The sequence below is a fragment of the Prionailurus bengalensis genome, chromosome B3, assembly GCF_016509475.1.
Source record: "Prionailurus bengalensis isolate Pbe53 chromosome B3, Fcat_Pben_1.1_paternal_pri, whole genome shotgun sequence".
Lineage (NCBI taxonomy): Eukaryota > Metazoa > Chordata > Mammalia > Carnivora > Felidae > Prionailurus > Prionailurus bengalensis.
Window position 1 is genome coordinate 106,864,030 of NC_057355.1, and position 25,215 is coordinate 106,889,244.

Genomic DNA, 25,215 nt, shown 5'->3' on the forward strand with positions numbered 1-25,215 from the left:
CAAACTCCTAACTCGAGAACCGTGTTGTATTGGCTTTAGGGATTTATGTCCCAAACCTGTGGTTAAAGTACTGAGTCATGACAGAAGAGTCATTGCCAGCTTTTTAGGGTGAGACCTGGAGGTCCCCCTCCTTTGCTCTTTACATGAAGAGCAGGTGTTTTCTGGCAGGAGTCTATGACTTGGGCTTGGAAGAAAGAATTATGTGCTGGTTGAGGCTTGGTCTGGCTTGAGGGTGTGCATGGACTTCGCTTGGGTTCCTTCCTTATTATCTAGGGAGGAAGAGGGGAAGGAATGGGACAGGTTCTGGCTTCCACTTTGCACCCCCTCCCCCCACTGATGCAGAGAGGGCACACAGGAAGGAGTGTGTTTTGTGTGTACTGCCCTGTTTTAGGGTGCCTGGTGCCTATATTGTTTTCCTCTTGCATCAGGAAAGTCAGTGAGCTGAAGGGACTGACTACAGGGTGAATTTCCAAGACCCACTTCCAGAAGCGCCCCGTTCAACATCCTTTTGGGACTTGAGTGTGTGGGAAGGGCTGGTCCTCCGCTGGACACACTGAGAAACGCCCTTTCCGTTTCCTGGTGGAGAGGATGTTGAAACTTGCGGGGAAAACACATCGCCTTTCAAACGTTTCTCCTGCAACCTTTAGACTGTATCCCATGATTTTTTTAAAGCTCCAAATAGTACTTGGCATCTGGTGCGCTTGGGAAATGAAACCAGACATGAGGAATGCGAGAGGGGAGAGAGATGGCCAAGGAAAGAAGCGAAGCAGTTTTTTCTTTTCACATTCTTCTTGATAAGAGAATTTGGGTTAACATTATCGTGCTGTTGAAACCAAAACTGCATGTCAGGGCCCATTGGAAAATTGCAAAATGTGGGGTAAACTGCATCTCTGAAAATAAGAGGTATGGCACCAAAATGGAGGGTTCCCTGGCCATTCTCTTTAAAGTTGCTCTTACGGTATAATTTTTTTTTTTTTTTTTTTTTTTTTGCTTGTCCCTCTTTTTAAGTCTGTGACATTGTTTCAGAAATTCCGGAGACCATTTACAATGAAGGAACAATGCCAGTATTTTAGTACTGAAATTATAATTGGAGAATTAAACGCGAAATACTGTCTTGATTAAAAAAATAGACGTGGGTTACGATATCGATGTGAGTACATGCAGGAGCTCTCAACTGTCTGATCACGTTGGTGGCTGCCAGGAACTCATGGTCTCTCCTTGTCTCTCTTCCTCCAGCATCTAAGTTGCTTCCCCCGTGACCACTTTGGTCAGAGGACAACCGTGGTTACTTAGCCAGTGAGCGTATCCTTCGGTCTGGACAGCCATCTTACCAACGTGTGGCAAAAGTCCTTGATGAAGCAATCAAAAAGATGTATGCATGGGTGCAAATCTGTTTTGTCAACACTGCTTTCAAGTTTCCCCTATTTATTTGGTACAGATATTGACCTGCTTTGTGGAAAACAATGCTTACGTATCACATATGTGTTGTGACCTGGCATTATCAAAGAAGAGTGTTAGGGAGGGTCTTCTTGTGGACTGTAAGTTCTCCAATGTTTTAGATCATCCTGATCATCATCATCTATATTCCCCAAAATTTGGCCCTCATTTGTTGACTGTTACCATGTTGAGAGTCTTGTTTGTTTTGTTAAAGAGCAGTACAAATGACTCTGACTTCGAGCTAGGCCACAGATGGATTAAATTTCTTAATTCTTTGCTAAGCAGAATGCACCTGCTCCAGAATCTTAAGTAGCTTTTTAATTGCTTCCTTGTGCGTGGCATAGCAATAGTCATCTGTAATGTTATAGATGGATTGCATTTTGGATGTCGCAGAAGTGACTTCTTCCCCTCTGCAACGATGCCAGAAGCTGAGATTAGAAGATGTGTTCTGGTTGAGGGCCCAGCTGTCATGGTGGAATTAGTCCTTTCCCTCGGGCTGATCTGATTAAAAAGGGGCCAAGATGTGGAAACACAGGTCCCAGGTTTCAGTAACTCTGTATTCCCTCTTCACTGGACAGAGTGAGCAGCTTCGCCGCTCCCTAAATGTCCCCACTAATCTGTGATCTCCCTGAGTCTGTGGACTTTCTTCATCTGTGTCTATAGCACCTAATGCTGTGTCTGGCTTCTTGAGGTTCAGCTATGATAGGTGAAGAAGTGAATACTTTCTCTGGCAAGGTGTTCATTGAATGTAAGGAATGGGGAAAAGTCTAAAAGATTTCTCAGTGGATCTGTTTCCCATGGATCTTACTTTTGAGGCTGGGTGGAAAAAACAAGCATGAGCTAATTCAGCCAGAAAGAAGCTCCTTGCTTGAGGGAAGCTGCAATACCCAGAGGATGAAGTCTGTTTGTGAGGCTACTGTCAGCATCAGAAAGCTTGACAAGTGGCTAAGGAGCACTTGGTGATCTGGTTGACTTTAAATGTCTTGGCATTTGTGAAAAAGAGATCTGCAGGCAACTGTGGGAAGAACACCCAGTCACACAATCCTGAAGTTCAGAAACAAGCCATCTGTTCACTTAGGCATTTATGCTTTTGCATTCAACAAACATGTATTGAGAATATACCATGTGCCAGAGACTGAATGAAGCATAGTCCCTGTCTTCAAGATCTCATAGTCTGGTGGGGGAAACAGACGTGAATTAAAAAAAAAAAAAAATCCAGGGGCGCCTGGGTGGCGCAGTCGGTTGAGTGTCCGACTTCAGCCAGGTCACGGTCTCGCGGTCTGTGAGTTCGAGCCCCGCGTCGGGCTCTGGGCTGATGGCTCAGAGCCTGGAGCCTGTTTCTGATTCTGTGTCTCCCTCTCTCTCTGCCCCTCCCCCGTTCATGCTCTGTCTCTCTCTGTCCCAAAAATAAATAAACGTTGAAAAAAAAAATTAAAAAAAAAAAATCCAGACAACCAAAAAACACTCAATTTTATACACACACACACACACACACACACACACACACACACACTGCTTGGGATGTGGAAAGAAACGTGCGACCATCTCTGGAAAACTTAAGGCCCATTAAAACATTGAGTGGGTTTTGAATGGTCAGTGGAAGACACTTAGGTTCATAAGGAAAAGAGCACCTTAGGCTGTGGCTGGATGTGTGGGCTCAGAAGTGACACCTGTGAAGGTCTGATTACTTCGTGCACTTGGGGGGGGGGGCACATGGATGGACAGTGCTCATGGTACTGGAAGACAAGGATAGACAATAAGTAGCCAAAGACTAGACCACAGAGGGTCTTATGGTCCCGGCCGGAAGCTGTACTGTATCCAGGAGACACAACAGAAGTTGTGATTGAGTGACACAATCACATTTATGATGTTCCCAGAATAAACCCCAGACTCCTCACTCTGGTGTACGAGTCCCTGGAGTCTGGGCCTCTCCCCTCTCCAGCTTCTTCTCTCTTAACACTGTCATTACTCACTATGCCCCAGCCATACTTGTCTTCTTCCCTAATCCAGATGTGCCAAGTTGCCCACCTGCTCTGGGCTTCTGCACATACTCCTCCCACCTGGAATCATCTGCCTCCAACACTTAGCAGGACTGGTACCATTCATCCATTAGGTCTCAGCTTAAATGCCCTCTCTCTGGAGAGGTTGTCCCCAATCACACTATTGAAAGTCGCTGTCTCCACCACCACGATCACCACCATTTTCTTTCACTTGCTTCTTGCATCCCCTGTAACCCTAACCAAAATTAATATAGTTTACTTGATTTTTTTTTTTCATGCCTTTTCCAAAACATCTTTTCTAAAACTCCCTGAAGGGCACATCATCTCATTTTCATCCCTGTTTCCTCAGTGCCTAGAACAGTGCTTGGCACGTAATTAGCATGCAATAAATCCCCCCCCACCCCACAGGGTTGTTGTTTTTTTTTTAAGTAAACACCCAACGTGGGGCTCGAATTTATGACCGCGAGATCAAGAGTCATGTGGTCTTCCAAATGAGCCAGCCAGACACCTCAGTACTCAACAGAATTTTGACTTAATGAATTAAATGATGAATATGATGAACTAGGGCAGCTGTTGGTGACCTTCAACCCCTGGGCCTCCATGCACACACCACATATTTTTGTATGGCCCATGAGCTCAGAATAGTTTTCACATTTTTAAATAATAAAACAAATTTTGAAAGAGAATATTCTGTGACATGACAAAGTTCTGTGAAGTTCAGATTTCAGTGTCCACGGTGAAGTTGTATTGGCATATAGGCATGCCCATTTTTTACAGATGTCTGTGGCTGCTTTCAGAATAAAATGGCACGGTTGACTAGTTGTGATAGAGGCTTAAGAGCCCACAAAGCTAAAAATATTTACTATCTGGTCCTTTACAGAAAAGGTTTGTCAGCCCCTAAACTGGAGAACCACAGGTTAAGGAGAAGAGTTACAGAACTGTTGTAATTATACAGATGAGAGATAAGGGGAGGCTGAACTAAGGTCATGGCCTTGAGGTTGGAGAGGGTGGGGATTGGATTCCCATTGGATTAAGCACTCAGGTTCCCTGACCTCTGCCAAGCTTCCCTGCCCCACTCCGAACCAGTTAGGCTTCTTCCAGTCAACATCCCTTTACGTTCTGCGGCAAAGCAAGTCCCTCCCCAACTTCTCTCTTCCTAACTTCCCCACTCCCTCCCAAGTCTCCCTTTCAGTCTGATATGTGAAATGAGGACGATAAAATGGAGTGTTGGGTGTGGATGTGCTTCGTAAAATTACATACACAGCTGTTGGGATTGCTCATTAGCGAAGTGCCAGGGCGGTTAAGGAGGGCTGACCAGAAGTGTCTACTGCCACTGAGGGGTCATAGGATGATTACTTATGCTTCCACTTTGGTCTATATCTAGGAATCTAGTCTCTTAACAGTGAGTTCCAAGTATGTGTATTAAAAATGGCAGCCTGGGGGCGCCTGGTGGCTCAGTTGATTAAGCCGCTGACTTCGGCTTAGGTCATGATCTCATGGTTTCAGAGTTTGAGCCCCGCTGTGCTGACAGCTCAGGGCCTGGAGCTTGCTTCGGATTCTGTGTCTCCCTCTCTCTCTGCCCCTCTCCTGCTCACACTCTGTCTTTCTCTCTCTCTCTCAAAAATAAATAAACATAGAAAAAAATGGCAGCCTGTTGGAAGTCTCAAAGCTTTGCCATCATCTACAGTTTAAGGATGGGTTTAATGGAAGACCTTGTATTTGGTGTCACACACAGGAGCCAGCATAAAAACTTGGCTTTTGGGCGTTAATGAGGCTTTTAAACACAAATCACCTGTCAAAGGCAATATTTTGGTCCTTATTAAAATGATTTCAATTAGGTTCTTAAGCATAATAGACTCTGTATCTTATCACCCATCTTAGAATCTAGCCAAGACCCTCATTTTGTGTTTGTTTATAGAACTGCTGGCTTAAAGAAAAAAAGACTTAAATGCTTTGGGCTGATTTTTAGATCTCTGTGTTTCTTGTGCACACCCTCCCCCCCCCCCCCCTCAATACAGCCAGCATGTAATAAAACTTGGGTTTAAGTGAAACAACCTATAAAGTACAAAAGTAAAGTTGCTCTCTATTCATTTCCCAAATACTTGGGTCGTGCTCCTATGTGTGTGAGGCACTAAGTGACACAAGCTGTGGGCACTTTTTCTCATGGAGTTGACTCTTCAATAGGGGAAGTAAGACCCAGACCACAAATCCACAAATTACCGTAAGTGTTGGCTCTGCCTCATAAGGGTCACAACATGCTAAGAGGGCCCAGACCACATTCAATGGGATAGGTTAGCAAGACTGCCTGGAAATAAACTTGAAAGCTAAGCATGGACCATATGACCTTCCATGAACTGGGTCTTGCCCGTTTTTTGTTTTTTTGTTTTTGTTTTCTCCCGTCTTAGAGTAGTGTGAATGCTGCCTCCTTACCCCCATACGGAGGTGCTTAGTCATGCAGACCTTGACACTAATCCCTGAACGGTCTCTTCAGTATACTTACTGACAGTTGAGTGACAGGGTGTGCAGGACTCTGGCCTGGCTGCCAAGGGGGACATGGCTGGGTCCTGAGGACATACGTCGGAGACAGACATTCACAGTTGTATTTTAGTGAACTAAGTCTGAACTCCCATCTCCTCGTGTACATCAGTGGTATTGCTCCTTCCCCATGCCGGTTAACAAAGAATACAAGAATTGCACTCTTAGAGAAATTCTTCTAGCATTTTGCCATTGCTGAAATAGTTGTACTCTATTTTACAAAAATACATTGCTAACAGATTGGAGGGAAGCAACTCATCCTTCGCCTCAGATAGTTTGGGACACTGGTGTATAGATCACCATAACTTGGATACTTTTGATAAGAACATTTTTGCGTACACATTCCCCTCCTTCCATCTGTCATATAAACAAATGATCATACAGTTTTTTTTTGTTTTGTTTTTTTTTAAATCTCATCTTCATTTGATTGTGAAAGTAGTATGTCTTCATTGTGACAACAACTTGGGAAAGTACAAAGAAATTTTTTGGTGTTTTTGACACAAGCTTACTGTTGGCTCACATTGTGCTGTTTCTCTTATCCTTTTTTCCTTTTATCTTTGTCAACACGCTCCCATCCTGACAGCTCATATATGTACACTTGTTCGTACATAAATGGGACACTGGATACCTATTCTTTATTTTACATATAAAATGCGCGTGTCATTAAATATTCTTTTAGAGAGGACTGCTTGGTCATCTGTCATCTAGTTATACCATGATTAACCTTTTCGTATAGTCTCCTATAACTAGAACTTATTTTATGCCTTTGTTTATTGGTTATTAGGTAACGCTTTGAAAATTGTTGTGACCGCATTTTTGATAGTATCTCGGAATATTCCATTGGGATATTTTCTAGGAGTAGAAATACTTCAAGTCAAAAGTATGAGTGAAAGGCGTCAGTAAACTGCCCTTCAGGAACGTTGAAACAAATTTCAGTTTTCACCAGCCGTGGATGGGCTCACCATACTAAGTACTGTCAGTGTGGGTGCTGGCAGGATGGGAGCGTGTTGACAAAGATAAAGGCAGAAGGAATGAGCAGACCACTGGGATGGAAGAAGAGAGGAGCGTGGGATGTGAATGGGGTGTGGAAAATGGTCTGTTGGCTAAAGTGAAAGATACTTTCAAGGAAATAGGAAAGACAGAGAAGTTGAGTTGGATCTGATTTGATGGAGCACTGAAAGCCAGTTTAGATTGGTATCGGAGAGACTTCAGTGGGTTTTGATCAGGAAGATGAGAGCCCCAGGGTTTTGCTGTGGGAAGGCTGTGTTATATAACACAAGCTGTGCCACACCACTGCTCATTCCCTATGTACTCCATGCCCCTTCCCACCCCATGCCTTTGCTTGCGCTGTTCCTTCTGCCAAAAGGCCCTGCTTTCCATAATCTATTGAAGCTCCACTCATCCATCAGGGACCATACCCACATTCTCCCCTATGTACTTCCTGCTCGATTACGTAGCATCCACTGGTATAATATACCATATTGCCTTTTTATAACTGTTTGGTGTACTACTCTCTCCAACCAGATTATAATCTCCTAGTGACCCATTTCCTTTATGTATCCTTCAGTGCTTATAGTGCCTGGTGTATAAGAGGTATTAACACACATCTGCCAAAGGAATCCCAGGCACTGCACATGTCTCCTATGACATTGAACAAGTACCCTTTAGGCCAGGAGATATATGCTTCAACAGTTTGGGATATTGGATGTCTCGGCCAAGTTGTTATTCCAGAGCCAGTTGGAGTATCACATAGGGCTACATGAGGGACAACCTACTCTTAACATTTACCTTCCCTTCCCTCTAAAGACTTCTAGTCACTGGCTTTTGGAGACCACCATCCCTTAAGTGAGCGAGATCTTGACTCCAGAAATGTTTGTAAATCATAGTTATTTATGAAAACTTCTACTGGAGCTTGTAATGTTGTATGAGATTGGTTTTTTAAAAGCCAGTATGGCATCGTGTTGTACGTATCATTCTTTGATTTGCTTTTTTCAAGTGACAGTGTAACTTTGGAATTTTCCCAAGGCAATACATATAATTACAAAAAACTATATAATAATTAAAAATGTGTTTTTAAAAAATTTCTTTTAATGTTTATTTATTTTGAGAGAAAAAGAGAGCACGAGCAGGGGAGGGGCAGAGAGAGAGGGAGATGCAGAATCCAAAGCAGGCTCCAGTCTGTGAGCTGTCAACATGGAGCCTAACATGGGGCTCGAACTCAGGAATCGCAACGTGAGGTTATGACCTGAGCCACAGTTGGACACTTAACTGACTGAGCCACCCAGGTGCCCCTAAAAATGTATTTTTATGGTAAAAATTCAAATTCAAGGGGCACCTGGGTGGCTCAGTCAATTAAGCATCTGACTTCGGCTCAGGTCATGATCTCACAGTTCATGGGTTCAAGCCCCGTGTCAGGCTCTGTGCTGACAGTTCAGAGCCTGAAGCTTGCTTTGGATTCTGTGTCTCCCTCTCTCTCTGCCCCTCCCCTGCTTGCACTGTCTCAAAAATAAATAAACATTAAAAAAAATTCAAATTCAAAAGGGTATCAAATGAAAAAGAATAGTTCTCCAATCCCCTGTTTTTATTTTAGAGGTTAGTGCTATTTGCCCTTTCTTACATATATTCATAAAAACATATATGCATTCTTTAAAACATGTAATCCTGTAATACGTACAGTATATCATAAAGTATCTGGAACATGTTTTCATATCTACATATACAGATGCCATGTTGTTTTTAAATGAGTGCATAGTATTCTGTTATGTGAATATACTATGACTATCTCTGTATTGGTGAACTCCTTTGATCTTTTCTGTTTGGATAGCTCATGTGAAATCACTCTTCGTTTGTTATGAATTTAAATTATTCAACATGATAAACATGAACTGAGTGCTTCCTTCCTTCCTGGCACTGTGCAGCGCACTAGGGCCAACAAGGTGTTTGATGGTCATTCCCTTCCCCTGACTTGAAGTTATTGGCTGTCTAACAGGACAATACTCTCTTAACGAACTTAGAATATGATATGAGCTGGAATGGGTAGATATGCCTTAGCATACATATTAATTCTCCTTTGGGAAGGTGAAAAAGAGGACGTTGGTATCAAACTTTAAAGGATAAGAGATCCTGGATTCCTAAGGGGTGAGGAAGAGAAGGTCATTCTTTCAGGGGATGTTAAAGAACAAGATGGGTTGGCAAGAAAGAGCATGTGATAGGCAAAGAATGGCCAGTAGCCCAGTGCAACTGGGGCATGTGCCGTGGTGTGGAGGGGGAGAATTGTACTGTTGGCTCAGCAGTTGGTCACAGGAAACACTCAACAAGTGAATAGAAGGATGTGCTCTTTGTCTAACTGAACTCCAAACCATCTTGGGGTTGTCCTCTTTATGCCCTGCAGGCTATCAACTGCCTCCAGGGCAGAGGGTCTTTCTTGAATTGGTCTGGCTTTAAAAAAAAAAAAAAATCTTTTATCCATTTTTGCACCTTTAACCATGTCATGTCTTGTTTTTGCAGAGTTTAGTCACTTCAAGAAATAGAACAGAAATCCGCCATGGCCCCAAGGAAGAGAGGTGGACGGGGGATTTCATTCATCTTTTGCTGTTTCCGAAATAATGATCACCCGGAAATCACCTATCGGCTGCGAAACGATAGCAACTTTGCGCTTCAGACCATGGAGCCAGCATTACCCATGCCCCCTGTGGAGGAGCTGGATGTCATGTTCACTGAACTTGTGGTGAGTCTCCAACTTGCTTCCTGCCGGTGGTTGGGAGCCAGGAGGAAGAGGAGAGGGTGTGCCTGGTTTCGTTTGGTTAGCCATGGGCTCGCCCTTCTTCAGTGCAATGACCCCTGAGCTGTGGGCACTGAGCCTCTGGAGGAAGAGAAAGAAGAAGGTAGCTTTACTACATCAGAGGGCTTTGCTTTAAGTGAAGGGATTTAGGCCCTTAGATCTTCGAATATGTGGCCGAATCACATCCCAAGTTGCTTCTCCTGTTCCCCTCCATCCCAGCGTGAGTCTATACCTGTGTCCTTTGCCTCACAGCCCCCCAATTCTCTAATGCTTTCTCCACCCCTACTCTCAGTGCGCTGTATGAATGTCTTCTTAACAGTTAGTCCTACTCCTCTTCCTGTCCCAGATCCTTTGATGAAAGCCATTATTACTTAAGGCAGTTAATTATTTAGCCTAATGATCAGACTGTAGTAATAAGTGTTGTGGGAAGCTTTTCATGGATCCTGTCATATTTTAGAATCCACTGTACTGAAGTGAGAGAGATATCTGGTGTAGGACCTCTTCTCAAAAGATGTAAATGATCTCTTCAGCTTAGCTTTTTAGGTATCTCTGAAGTAGTGTTTCTTTCCATTCCATGTTACAGAGGTATATTATGGCATAGTTCAAAGAGTCCTGGCATGTGGATTAGGAAGACGTTGGTTCAAGTTACTATTCTGACTTTATTATCTGTGTAAGTATGGAAGAAGCATATGAGCCTGTTTTCTGGAAAGTGAGAAAAAAAATAAGTCCTCCTTCTAGTGTGATGTAGTGTCGAAGTGAGAGTAATACATAGTGGGAATGGCCCAGTGCCTGGCCCTCATTGGGTGCTCAATAAATGTTACATGAGTACTCTATCCTCCCTCGATCATTGCCGGCATTTTGTAATGGAGTTAGTTCTAATCGGACGAATCAGACCATTTGTATCATTCAACAGATACTCGAGAGTGCTATCATTTTGCATGACTCTTAGGTCAGAAAGTAATGTAGCCTGTGTTACTGCCCTCCAGGGGTAATATCTGAAGCGATCAGTCCACTCCAGCTCTTCCAGAACAGAATTTACCTATAGACTTACCCTATAAGATAAGGCAATATGAGAGTATTACCAAGCCTATTACCAACCAGAATTGGTTGGGAAAAAGAAGAGATGGCTGTTGGCAGCATGTTTGTGTTTTACGATGTGGATGAATATTTTTGGTGTTTAAGGAATCTCTCCCCTCTCCCACCTCTGCATGCAGAGTTTATGTTCTAGGTGTTAATGGGGAGGTTCGAAGTCGGAAACTGGAACCTTACCTGAAACAGCTGACAGTTTCAGTAGCAAAAGGGGATTGATAAAAAAGTACAATGCCACTAGAGGAAGAAGCACAACCCACCTCTGCATGGTGTGTAGATGTGTTGTGAGGTATAGGACAGTGATGAGGAGGGTGGTCAAGGAAGACGTTCTGGAGGATGTGAGCTGTGAGTGATTGAAGGTAAGAAGGGAAGTGGTGGGGATCGGTGTCAATGGCTGTCTCAGTCATCTCAGCTAGTTCATCCTGTGACAGTTACAAACTACAACAGCTTATCCCTTGCTAATGCTGCATGTCCCTTGTGGGTCAGGTGTGGTTTTGTTCCTCACCATCTTTCATCCAAGACCCAGGCCTGATGGAAGAGTAAGGAGGGACATGGCAAACTGCTAGTAGGCTCTAAGCTTATGCTTGGAAATGGCATGTGGCACTTCTGCCCACATTTCTTTGGCAGGTGAAAATCACGTGGCCACTCCTGAGATCACAGGGGAAGGATGAATCATCCTTCTGTAGAGACTGGCACCACAAGTCGCATGGACAATCCTGAGGTCACTGGGGCAGTGGAGGACATACAATCCTCTTCCAGGGAGAGGCAGTGAATCATCTACCATGATGGCTATCAGGAAGGGCAATAATGTATTCACGGGCTTGGTTTTATTTCCCACGTAAAGTATTTTATGACCCAGTATGTGATCTATCTTGGGGAATGTTCCACGTGCACTCGAGAAGAATGTGTATTTTGCTGCTTTTGGATGAGAAGTTCTGAATGTATCTGTCAAGTCCATCTGGTCCAGTGTATCCCATTTAAAGTATTTGAAAACCCAAAGCCCACCTAAGGAGATAGATGTTGCTGATAGATGAGGGCCCACTTGGTGGTAGTTGGAGCTGGTGGGCAGAGTTAGTACCCTCACAGCCTCTACATCCACTGTCTTTTCAATTGTGCTCTATCAGATTCCCCAGATGAGACCTAAGCCAGAGCCTGTGTGGTGGCAGCTCCATGTACATCTTGAAGGCAGCTCATTGCTCTGTATTCATAAGGGAGAAAATTCCACTCCTCTGCCTTATTGATGTCTTTATTCTGTGTGGAAATTGCCTACAGCTGTTAGTTGTTAAAAAGCCAATGCCAAACCAGAACTTTAAGCCGAAACCATTGGAAAACAAATTATATTGAGGTTTGTATCTGTCCCGGTGAGTGACGGATGGATTTCTGTCCACTCCTTACTTCAGGGACTTAGACCACAAACCCATCCAATGGCCAGGGGTGTGCTGGGGCAAGAGAGGTGGGCTCAGAGCCATGGGAAACCTCTGTGGGTTCTCTTGAGTGTTCGCAGAAGCGCTTCTGCCTCTGCCCGTGCACAGGATAGGGAGGCCAGGTGGGGAACGGGAGCGTGCTTGGCCTGTGGAGTCAGACTGCTCTGCAACCCGGGGTGACTGCCTTTAAGACGGTTTCTATTGGAATTTAAGTTTATTGCCTTGCCTATACAATGGGGACAATACCGTCTCTGTGATAGGATTGGTATAAAGAAGATAACTTCTTTAAAAAGGGGGGCACCTGGGGCGCCTGGGTGGCGCAGTCGGTTAAGCGGCCGACTTCAGCCAGGTCACGATCTCGCGGTCCGTGAGTTCGAGCCCCGCGTCAGGCTCTGGGCTGATGGCTCGGAGCCTGGAGCCTGTTTCCGATTCTGTGTCTCCCTCTCTCTCTGCCCCTCCCCCGTTCATGCTCTGTCTCTCTCTGTCCCAAAAATAAATAAAAACGTTGAAAAAAAAATTAAAAAAAAAAAAAGGGGGGGGGCACCTCTTAGGTGCTTTATAACCCACATCCTAGTGCAATGAGAAGGATGGGAGATAAGTATTTCCTGGGCACAACACCCTAAGCACATATCCCAGGTTTTTCCTTTTCTTGAAAGCTAATCTGCCCGCTGTGAGTGAGCCAGAGTGGGTCCTAACTTGCAGGGCATTTTACCTCTGTATCTGTTGGAAAGCATCTCATCACAGCCGGTTGGTGTCAGCTAGTTTCCTTGGCCTCTTCTGATGACACACTCATTTAATGTTTTTAAATGAGCGGTACCAAATAGGTTGCCTTCAGAATTGCTTGCTGCAACCTTATCATCTCATAAATAAAGCAAGCCTGAGCGGGAGGTCAGCCACAGGAATCTGTAAGGAGGGTGGGCCGTGAGGAGTGCCTGCCATAGGCAGTGGAACCAGACTCGTTCCAATTTCAGGATGTAGTGGTTCCTGGGGGTCCCAGTCCAAAACCCTGCCTATTTTTTTTTTTCCCTAACAGCTTTATTGAGATATAACTCACAGACTATAATCCACCTATTTACAGTGTACAGCTCAATGGCTTTTAGTTGTGCAAGCATCACCACAATAAATTTTAGCATGTTTTCATGACCTGCAAAAGTAACTCCCTTACCCATTAACTGTCACTTCTCATTTCTCCCCAGCTCGCCATCCCCTGGCTACCTCTAATCTACTCTTGTTTCTGTGAATTTGTCTATTCTGGGTATTTCATAAAAATAGAATTGTGTAATATGTGGTCCTTTGTGACCGGCTTCTTTCACTTACCGTAATCTTTTCAGTGTATCCATGTTGCAGCATGTTTCGATACTTCTTTTCCTTCTATGGTTGAATAATACTCCACTGTATGGACATACCACATTTTGTTTCTCCATTCGTCATTGACAGACATTTGGATTGTTGCCAGTCTTCAGCTATTATGAATAATGCCACTGTAAACTTTATTCATACCCAAGTTTTTGCATGGAAATATATTTTCAGTTCGCACGGGTGCAGACCTAGGAGTGGAATTTCTGGGCCATATGCTAACACAATGCTTAAATTTTTAGGAATTGCCAGACTGTTTTCCAAAGTGTCTGCACCATTTTACATTCCCACCTGCAGTGTATGAGGGTTCCAGTTTGACCCTATCTCTGCCGACACTTGCTATTACTTCCTACCGATTGACATGCTGCTTCTAAAGCTGTTCGATGGCTCCTGGAGAACTGAGAACATGTAACTTGGGAATTTTTTAACTATCTAATTAATTTATTTTTGTGAGTTGTCACACAGAAATAGTCTCTATGCTAACAATTTTAACTGATTTGTGTTAAAATTGAGTTGAGAGTTTGTGTAATCTCTGCCAACTCTGTATTTTATGCCTTTCGAGCATCAATCCTTTTTTTCCTGTATTACCTCCCCCACCTCCTCTCCCCACTTTTTCTGCTTTGTCCTTTGCTTCAGCCACACATCGTGAGCATAACCAACCCAAGAGTCAACACTGTTCCCATAAAATAAGATTCAGCTATAGTCTTGCCTTTTCTACAGGCTTCTAAAGGTCTTAGATTGTTTTTGCTGACCTATTTGAAGACCCCTAGGTATCATGAATCTGTAAGTTGTCCTTATTCAAATAACTTTTTCATCTCAATGTTAGCAAATAGATTTCCTTTGGGATGAATAGAAGGATGTGTTACTAATTGACCGGTCAGTTCTTTCAGGGTGTGTGCGTGTGATGAGTGGCTGCTGTGTGTCCTGAGATAACTGGTGAGCAAAGCAGCCATGGTTGTTAATGAATTTATGGGACCAAAGGTGTAGCGGGGAAATAGGCAAATACACAATCTTATCCAGTGTGCCCCAGGATTATGAGGGGCTCTTCCAGCAGTATATATTGTTGGGGAAGAATGTTCATTCGCCTTTTTCCACAAGAAGGGAGTTGCACTCACAGGTTCCATATCTGTAAACCTAGCTCTCTTGCCCAGTAATTCCTAGCTTCTCTTCCAAGTCCTTATGGGAATATGCATCCCTCAGTCCCTTTCTCTGTCGATTTCTCTGCCAATCAACCAGCTTTCAGGAAACACGTTTTGTGGCCCGTGGTACTATAAATTTCCTAGCAGTGAGCTCCCCTTGGGGAGTTCTACAGTTGTCCAGCTGACCCTACCACTGGTAGGTGAGTGTCTAATTCAGCCTTGAAATCTCAGCAAGGCCACTTGTCCTCAGATGAAAATTGAGTTCTCCAACTCAGCTTACATGAGTGAGAAAGAAGGTACATATTTTGATTTTCATTTGCTTGACTCCTTAGCTTAGCTGTCAAGTTAATAACAAACTTGCTAGATTCTAAACCCCACATTTTCCTAACTTAGTGTGGAAGGGTCTTGGAAGGCTTTGTGGGAGAGGTTTCATTTAATGTTAAGACATGAAAATCTAGTAGGAATATCAGGGCAAAGAGGAGAGATTGTTACAGACCTTGAGAACAGCACAGTAGGGGGCCGGGAGGTGAGAGAAAGTGTGGAAGGCTCAAAGAACAGAAAGCTCAGTGTAGATGGAACATGAAATAGGAAGCTGGGAGGACTGGGGCTTCTGAGAAGCGGTTCTGGAAAAGGGGATGGGGACGGTTGTGTTATTGATTTAATTCTCTATCTCAGATTCTTATTTGAATGAGAGGAAGGTGCCTCTGCTTTTTTATAGGTTTTCTCAGCAAACCAAATATAATAAAACCTTGGTTTGCCAGCATAATTCGTTCCAGAAGCATGCTTGCAATCCAGAGCAGTTGTATATCAAAGCGAATTTCCCCATAAGGAACAATGGAAACTCAATGCTATAATATAGTAACAAAATAATAAAATACAAAATATAAAGAAAAATAAACAAATTAACCTGCACTTTCCTTTGAAAACCTTCATGGTTGTGTGAGGGAGACCAGAGAGAGGAGGGTACTGTGCAGGACGACTTTCACTGTCACTGATGGAATCACTGCTATCTTTTGGCTCCATGGAGTCTTTTTCTGCATGGGGGCCATTGTATATGCTCGTACGGATGTTGACTACAGTATTAATAAATTCTGTCATATACTGTATTTAATGTAACTGGCAATAAGGCAGCAGAGGAAACGGTCTATATCTGCAGGCCGCCTGACCTAGAATGAAGCAAAGCATTCCTAAGCTTACTCTTGGATGAAAAAGCAGGGGACTGTCCCTAGGTGCTTTGAAGTATCAAAAAAAAAGTGCCAGTTGCGGGCACCTTCCAATGTTCTGAAAAATCATTGATTTCTGCCAAACACCTCAACCTGAGACCAAGCATCTGAGAAAGGGAGACGATCACCCACAATCCTGCAGAGAGAGAGAGAGAGAGAATAACCATTGGCTCAGTTGTGGTCATGTGATATTCGGTGTCACCTACTACTCCTGTTGCAAGACATCGCTCGTTTATCAAGTTAAAATTTATTAGAAACATTTGCTTGTCTTGCGGAACACTTGTAGAGCAAGTTACTTGCCATCCGGGGTTTTACTGTGTATGAAAGTACGGCAAAATATATTGCTATTTGATTACATTTACAAAAATGACCGTTGTTCTTTGCAGTCTCTGTGAAGTGTTGGTAAGTTAAGCAAAAGGTTTCACGTCTTCTTGAATAGATTCTGAGTATGTTTTCATTTGAGTCCACTTGTTGAGATGAGATGCTATCTTGCTGTAGCACATGCCTCCTCAGGGCACTTTAGTTTTGAAATAAAAAGGAAATAGAGAATTACTAGGAGCCCCCTCTTCCCGCTTTCTGCCCTTCTACCCAGTGCATAGACTCCTGCATCCACCTGGAATTGATGGGCTAAGTGTTCCCTGCAGAATATTCCACAGCAGCAGTGATACTGGAATTGGTATCTCCTAACGAGTTCCCTCAGCCCTCTTGCCTTGTGAAATGTGCAAAATAGCCCTGGGTGAGATTTTAGGTGAGAAACCAGGTTTAAGACAAGGCTGGCTATTATTTTTGAAGTGTTTTGCACTAAATCTCCACTCTTCTAGTACACACACTGTTTTGTGTATTTGGAATCAGTTTCATAGATTGATTAGAGGAAAACTTTGATTTCTAACACGGTGCATCACTATGAATTTATGGCTGGTTGGAAATAATATGCAGTATGGACCCAAGTTTTCCTAAATCTGAAATATGACCAATTACATTTTACACTGTTTTCTGGTTAATCTGTTTTCTTTTGAATCCATTGCTTAGTGTCCCATTTATTTGGCCAATGGGTCTAATATTTTAGGATAATAAACTATAGAGTGCTGTGCCTTCCAGGAAATGTAGCATATTTTAAAGAAACTTATTAAGAAAATCATTACTGATCATAGAACAACCATTTATACCATTGAGGATTACCAGTGAAAGTTAAATCTCAATGGGGAATGTGGTGATCATGGATACCATAGGTTGATGGGATTTGTATCCTCATAAATGTAATTATAATGTCAATTACTTACTATAGGTCAGTTTTATGACTGCTAATTACTGAGGACATTAGTAGCCAACGTAGGATATGAGAAATAAAGATAGCAGGAATGGGAGAATTTAGTTGGTGTTATCAGAGTCAGATGAATTCACGGTCAAGTTAAGCTGTGCCAAGTGAATTCACCTGGGAATTTACATCAGTAATCTCTTCATTTTTCAATATATTCTGAAGTCATTTTGGTATGAAAGGAGCTACAGGAATCCAAAGTTGTCTTACAGACTTAGCAGTATACAAATTTTGTTCTTCCCCTAGCTACGTGAATTGTTACTCATCTCCCACAGGCTGCCAACATAATTTCTTTTATTACTAGGACTGTCTTAAGCTCTTTTTAATAAAAATTCTTCCACTATCATTACAACTGATGAAAAGTTTCAACACTTTTTATCTCTTGGTTTTTTAAACTCACCATTTACACTAAAGGCCATGACTAAGAATAGAAAGTTTCTTACAGAGGGAACCTGGTTGGCTCATTTGGTTAAGTGTCCGACTTCGGTTCAGGTCATGATCTCATGGTTTGTGGGTGCGAACCCCACATCAGGCTCCATGCTGACAGCTCAGAGCCTGGAGCGTGCTTCAGATTCTGTCTCCCTCTGTCTCTGCCCCTCCCTGGCTCGCTCGCACGCTCTCTCTCTCTCTCCCAGAACTTTATAAACAAATTATCTTGGCCCTGAGAACAACTGACGGTTTGTGACATAGGTGATGTTAATATAGGTGGTTTTGCTTGCTTATATGTGTTGTACTTCTGAACAGAACATTGTATTCTAAGAGCCAAAGAAGGATTGGTAGTAGATCTTTATCCCAATTGACAGTCTACATTTCTTTGTGCTGCTTGGAGGCCCTGTCTGCTTAGAGATAGTAAGATGGTCAACATGGCTTCTTAAATTTCCTTCTTGTCTTCTAATTTACTAAACAAACCCAGTGAAGCTTAAGGTAAAACTACAAAACCATTTTGCTCCTTCTGGTGCTAAATTTATGTTTTGTCTCACCAGATTCATTCCAAATGTCCTTTCCTATAGGCTGTTAGGTTTCGTTTTTTGACTCCATGTTAGATGCTCGGTTATAAATCAATACACTTATTTATGGGTGCTTCTAAATTTATTCATTTATTTTTAAAGTTTATTTATTTTGAGAGAGAGCAGGGGAGGGGCAGAGAGAGGGAGAGGGATGATCCCAAGCAGGCTCCGTGCTTTCAACGCAGAGCCCAACATAGGGCTTGATCCCATGAACCGTGAGATCATGACTTGAGTGGAAATCAAGAGTCCGATGCTTAACTGACTGAGCCACCCAGGCGCCCTTCTGGGTACTTCTAAATTTAGATTCCAGGGATTGAAATGGGAGAGTGCGGAGAGGTGGAGGAAAGAAACATGAAAACTTTTTTTTTTTAAATACAAATAATGCAAAACCATGTCTGAACTAATGATGTTAGTGAAAAAATGGTTATGAGTCCCCTTGGCCTTGATGATTTTCATTACTATGAATTGTAAAGAGACTCTGAGCAGTATATACCTACTTAGCTTTTGACTACAATTTAAAATATGATTATTTAACTTAATCCTCAGGCTACCATGTGCGAATTACACAAAGTCAACACACTGTACTGACTTGCCAACTCTCTGTATGTCCCCAAATAAATCAACACGGGTTTTAAAGGACTGGGGGAAATAATTTCATCTCCATAAGTCATGTGGTTTAGGTAAGCTTTCAAGTGTAATTTTGAAAATGTGTTTCAGTAATGGCTAGAACAGTTTGGTAGTTTGTATAAATAACTGCACATGAGAATATATATTGTCGCATTGGGAATCATCTAAACATCATTTGCTCACATAGAACATATGTCACATGGCCTCTGAGAGGTAAATGCACAATAGGCGGATGGTGTATTTCAGTTCTAATGGTCCTCGGTCATTTTATCCGTTGTACTTGGAATCCTCCCTTCCCCCGCCTTCAATTCCCAAAATTACTCAGGAATTTCAGGCTGTTTCTTGATGCGTGTTATAGGAGCTCAGGACCAGTTACATCTTTTAGTTATGATTTTTTTGGCTTATGGATGAAGAACCATATCTCTATGTATTTTTTTTTTAAATAAGATCCCTGAAAATGCAGCATTTTTTTTTCTCTCCTGCCCAATTTTAAATGAATCCACTGGAAACATCCTACAGCTGCTATTTATTTGATTACACAATGGGATATTTAAAAACTAAACTAAACCAAATGAAAGCTCACTTAGAATGTATATACAGGTTGTTTTCGGGAAAGATGGGCATTTTTTGCGTGTGGAAGAAAAAGTCATCAAGTCTCTTGCCATCTTTGAAATAATCAGATGCTTTGAGTTTATTCCCATATGGACACTCGTTATGTTAAATCCTCTATGGATAGACACTTTTGCACTTTCAGAGAGCAGAATGACATACAAGCGTTGTATCTGGCTTTTTTTTATCCTCAGGACCCCCAGAGCCTAGAGCAGGGTGTGGCCCAGAGTGGGTGCTCAGTAAATGCTTGTGGTCCAGACGAGTAATTACTGAATGTTAATGCTTGAGATGCTCAGTAGCTATTTGCATGCATGCATGCATGCATATATGCATGAATTAATGACTGCTGAATCCTCCAGCAATTGGGTATGTATTCTGAATTATTCTCAAAGTAGAAGTATGGATTCGGGCTGATCCCTGCACCCTTCCTGTCCCCCATCCACCTCTTTGTCATTCTCTTTACTCATCTTCTTCATTTGGATGTCAGTTACTCTGGGAGCATGAAAGTGGCTGGCATCAACAGCAGATTGAAAGGATAAGTTGATAGGGTTTAAGAATTATTTTTTGTCCTTAACAGTCGCTATCATATATGACATGGTAAAATACATAGCTGCAATATGGGAGAAGCGACCTATTGTGCTAAATATCTTTTGACCCAAATAAAACTTAAAAGTGTCATCTGAGCTGCCTAAAAGTCTCTGAAGGGCATGCTGAGCAGGTGTGAGAGGGGCCTGGGCTGGCAAGAGTCATTGAGGGAGGGGGCTCGTGTGGAACTTGGTTTCACGGTTGCCCACAGGGCCTTAGGGTGCCTTTCTAGGAGACAAAGCCCCTCCATTCGGTGAGGGAGATACTGCTAAGCAATTCTCCCAATTAAGCCTTGTCAACAGAAGTTGTACCAGGTTATAGGTATAAAAGCTGGGTATTTGGCTGGGGTGCCTGGATGGCTCGGTCTGACTTCAGCTCAGGTCATGATCTCACAGTTGGTGATTTCAAGCCCTGCGTCAGGCCTTGGGCTGACAGCTCAGAGCCTGGAGCCTGCTTCAGATTCTGTCTACCTCTCTCTCTGCCCCTCCCTCATTCACACTCTGTCTCTTTCTCTCTCTCAAAAATAAATAAACATTAAAAATACTTTTTAAAAAAACTGGATATTTGGGTGGCTGGGTGGATACTGGGAGATGATTATGACATATATTTAGAACAGATTTATTTATTGTAGATTCCTGGAAAACTGCTGGTGATGTATACTAATAAAAGTTAACATTGCTCCGAGTTTCTGGTTGAAATAACACAAAGAAGCTAAATAAGCCCCAGGTTTAGCGGCAGATTTTTTCTAGCGAACTGGATATAGTTTTCATTGTCTACTCTTAAAGGAAATAGTGTAAAACACTTAACCATTGGTAGTAAGAAACTAAAAATTATTTCTATTAGTCAGCCTTTGCTTGTAGGATCTCACTTCTTATTTTTATATATCGAGTGAAAACATGTCTGTCAGACACAGAGAACATTACTGCGTAGGTGGTGGTGAGTCATATTGTGGTATTTCATGTAATGACTAATAGGGTTTGCAGAGATCTTACCGGCCGAAAACCTTCAAGGTTCATTCTCTGTGTGTACACATCCATTTTGGGATTTAAAGCATGCAGTTGTTTCCATTTATTTTTTTTCCTGACCAATTAGAAGCAGGTAATAAGTCACCGAATATACTTTTCTTTCTTTCTTTCTTTCTTTCTTTCTTTCTTTCTTTCTTTCTTTCTTTCTTTCTTTCTTTCTTTCTATTTTTGAGGAGAAATCTACAAAATCCTTTTTAAAATTTTTTAAAATATAATTTATTGTCTAGTTGGCTAACAGACAGTGTATACAGTGTGCTCTTGGTTTTCAGGGCAGATTCCCGTGGTTCATCGCTTCCATACAACACCCAGTGCTCATCCCAACAAGTGCCCTCCTCACTGTCCACCCATTTTCCCCTCTTCCCCACCCCACATCAGCCCTTAGTTTGTTCTCTGTATTGAAGAGTCTCTTATGTTTGCCTCCCTCCCTCTCTGTTTGTAACTATTTTTGTCCCTTTCCCTCCCTCCATGGTCTTCTGTTAAGTTTCTCAAGTTCCACATATGAACGAAAACCTATATCTGTCTTTCTCTGACTGACTTATTTCACTCAGCATAATACCTTCCAGTTCCATCCACATTGCTGCAAATGGCAGGATTTCATTCTTTCTCATTGCCAAGTAGTATTCCAGTGTATATACAAACCACATCTTCTTTATCCATTCATCAGTTGATGGACATTTGGGCTCTTTCCATAATTTGGCTATTGTTGAAAGCGCTGCTGTAAACATTGAGGTACATGTGCCCCTATGAATTAGCACTCCTGTATCCTTTGGATAAATTCCTAGTAGTGCTATTGCTGGGTCATAGGGTAGTTCTATTTTTAATTTTTTGAGGAACCTCCACACTGTTTTCCAGAACGGCTGCACCAGTTTGCATTCCCACCAACAGTACTTACATTTAAACTGACAAATATGGTATCTAACTTTCAGATTTCAAACCACCACAGTGAAAGTACAATATTGTTTCTCATGGTCATGATGGTTAAATTTTAAGAGTTGAATTGGCAATCTGTGACCTATGGATGTGACGGTCACTTTCTGTGCTGGTAAAGGACATTCATAAATTTGATGAAATAGCTCAGCCTAATAGAACATTTTTTTCTATACATGTGTAAAATTGTAATTTGGCCTTTTCCCCAAGGTGCACTTATCACCATGTCATATGACTTAAGGCCTAGTCACTTGTCCCTCCGAGTGTTTGACTTATTTCTGGTTATATTGAGTTATGGGATGGAAGGCGAAGGTTAAAAATCCAGAAAAGACACCACTAACATAGCGTGTATGTGAGGTGAACTTGAGGATTGCTGCCTACAGGGCATGTGGGGAAACCTTTTGTGGGTGGGGCTAGGGTGGGCGAATTGGGTCTACATGCTGTGGGCAAATACCTGAAGCGTGTAATCTGAAGGAGAAAACTTAGCTTTGTCTGAGTTATGGTTAGAAATTCTGTGAGGTCTGTACATTGAGTCAGAGGGTGGGTTACCTTGTCAAGGACTATTAAAGAGCAAAACCAAACACAAACACAAAAGAGTGAGTTGACTGGCAGGGTGACCCCAGGGACCTATCTTCTCGTCTCCTCACTTTTTTAATTCTCCCTTCTCCACCGCATCAATTGCATGTCCTTCTACCTCTGCGGGAATATGTATTAGTATGTATGTAAAGAGTTAGCTTAACTCATTAGAAATAGAAACCCAGAATTCCTTTATTAGAGATTTCTCTGGTTAGCTGGAAACTTACTTGTTGGCTCACTGAAATCTATTGATTTGGTGGATTTTCAAAGAATAAATGCTTTCAATACTGTTTTGGAGGTTTTATAAATAACTCTATATTTCAGTTTAGCTAAATATCTGGAAAAGCTCTTTCAACCCATTCAAGACCCTTATTGTATATTATTTCAAAATTCCTTCCTTTGCTTTATCTAGCAAATCAATCCATTTCCTTAGATTTATTTATACTGTGCCAATTGTTTTGTGATTTATGTAGATTTCTGTATAGTGTTGCCCGCTTATGCAGAGTGTAGGACTGGTGAGATTTCTTTGTACAGAACCTTTTAGAAGTGGGTCTTAATTACATGCTTTGTTAGGGAACTTTAGTTCCCACAGCTGGGCTTCCCTCAGAGGTCTTTTCCTCTTAAAATATATATAATATTTTTCATATATATAAAAATATATAATTTATACCTTTTCCCCAAGATACTATATGAAATACATATAAAGATATTAAAAACATAATTAAAATGTTCTCTAAGAAGAAAAGCCTAGAGGGTTTTGTTTGCTGGTTTTAGTTTTCAAGAAGCTTGAGCACTGTGGGGAGAGGACTGATGCTTGGTGGAAATGTTTCTTCTTTTAGCACTGGCCAAATTATTTTCCTTCAGTTAACTGGAAACTCTGTCCAACAAAGAATAATGCGAAAGAATATTCTGTGGCCAGTGAAAGGAGCTGGGCCATCCGGAGTAGGAAAGAAGTTCATTCTATTTGTCTTGGCGTGAATTGCAAAACAGTTGTTTGGGGGAAAAGAGTATGTGACTTAGCATGATTGCAACAAAACAAAAGCAGTAAGGTGATCTAGAAGCATCTGGGATGTTCCCTGGAACTGGGCTAATTACATTTATTAATCTTAGCGGAAAACTTGCTTATTAATTCACAGAGGCCCAGAGGAGCAAGTACTCTATAAGCACTACCAGTAGGGAAAATTGGGGGGAAAAAACCCAAAACTGAAAAAGTTCTTGAAACTTTATCATTACATTTAACACATCATTTAATTTAATATTAAGGGACTTTAAGGGTGCCTGGGTGGCTCAGTCGGTTGAGCGTCCAACTTGGGCTCAAGTCATCTCACGGTCTGTGAGTTCGAGCCCCGCGTTGGGCTCTGTGCCGACAGCTCAGAGCCTGGAGCCTGCTTTGGATTCTGTGTCTCCTTCTCTCTCTCTGTCCCTCCCCCACTCATGCTCTGTCTCTCTCTGTCAAAAATAAACATTAAAAAAAATAATAAAAAAAAATATTAAGGGACCTTAGGGGAAATACTATCTCTTGGTCTAAATGGAATGCATATTAATAGAATCTATATAATTCTGATAAAGATATTTCATAGAAGTGATCTTTGGTTTCAAACAGAAGTTGTGTGTGAAATTTTAACAGTTCCCAGAGTGAGCTGCTTACCCTAAAGGAGAACACACTTTCCTTCTCTTCACATTTCTTTGCAATCCGTTTCTCTTCTGAACCAACTCCTTAGTTTATCTAATATTCAATCAGAAATTTCTTTCCTTCCAGCGTACACAGACTATATTTTCTCTACTCTGAACTTTTTGTTTTCCTCGGGGCTCCAACAAGCAAGCTTGACTTTGTTGTTGTTGTTGTTTAGCAGCTTAGATGTAATTTACATGCTATGGAATTCACCTTTTGTAAGCGAACAGTCCAGTGAGTTTTAGCAAATGTATACAGCTGTGCCGCTATGACCACACTCCTGCTTCAGAACATTTCTAGCACCCTGCCCATCTGCAGTCAGCCCCTGCTCCTCCCTCTAGCCCTGCACAGCCACCAATCTGCCCTCTGCCCCATAAATGTACATTTTCTAAAAATCTCCTGTAAAGAGATACTGTCTGAGATAAAGTGATCCTAACTGTTTTGTTTTCCATGATTGCCTCTTTCAGTCTTTGAATTAAGTATAAAAATGAAAAATCTCTGTAATCTGTAATATTGCTTTGAAGTAATGGCAGAGCTTGAAGGGCCTAATATGTCAAGATGATTTGCCAATTAGTTTGCATTCCATTCTTTTTCCTTCTTCCATCAACTGTGGCTTAATTCCCTTCCTTGTCCAGCAGTATATCTAGATGAGTACAAGTAGCTGGAAAAAAGAGAAGGCAAAAGCCATCCAGCTTTTTTGTATCTAAAGAAGGACCCCAGGAGTCCGGTCTAGGAGATGTGGAGTAAGATTCAAACATAGAAGCTTAAACTACAACTGGGCAGTTTCCGTGCGGAACCACAGAATACTTTTTTGACCTGAAAGTTGCAAAGATTTCTCAGAGAAGACAAAAAGCACTAACTCTGAAAGAAAAGAATATTAATCACTTA

The 25,215-nt window shown here is 42.0% G+C and overlaps 1 protein-coding gene across 5 annotated transcripts in view; it reads left to right on the forward strand.

Moving 5' to 3' along the window:
- DAAM1 (dishevelled associated activator of morphogenesis 1) overlaps positions 1 to 25,215 on the forward strand; it is a 178,292-nt gene that overhangs the window by 61,435 nt on the left and 91,642 nt on the right. For all 5 annotated transcript variants that reach the window (XR_006293399.1, XM_043556272.1, XM_043556270.1 and 2 more), the window contains one exon: positions 9,480 to 9,699. Coding sequence is in view for 4 of the 5 variants with exons in the window: in XM_043556272.1 (XP_043412207.1) it covers positions 9,517 to 9,699 (183 nt within the window). In the remaining variant the exon portion in view is untranslated. The remainder of the gene's footprint in view (positions 1 to 9,479; positions 9,700 to 25,215) is intronic.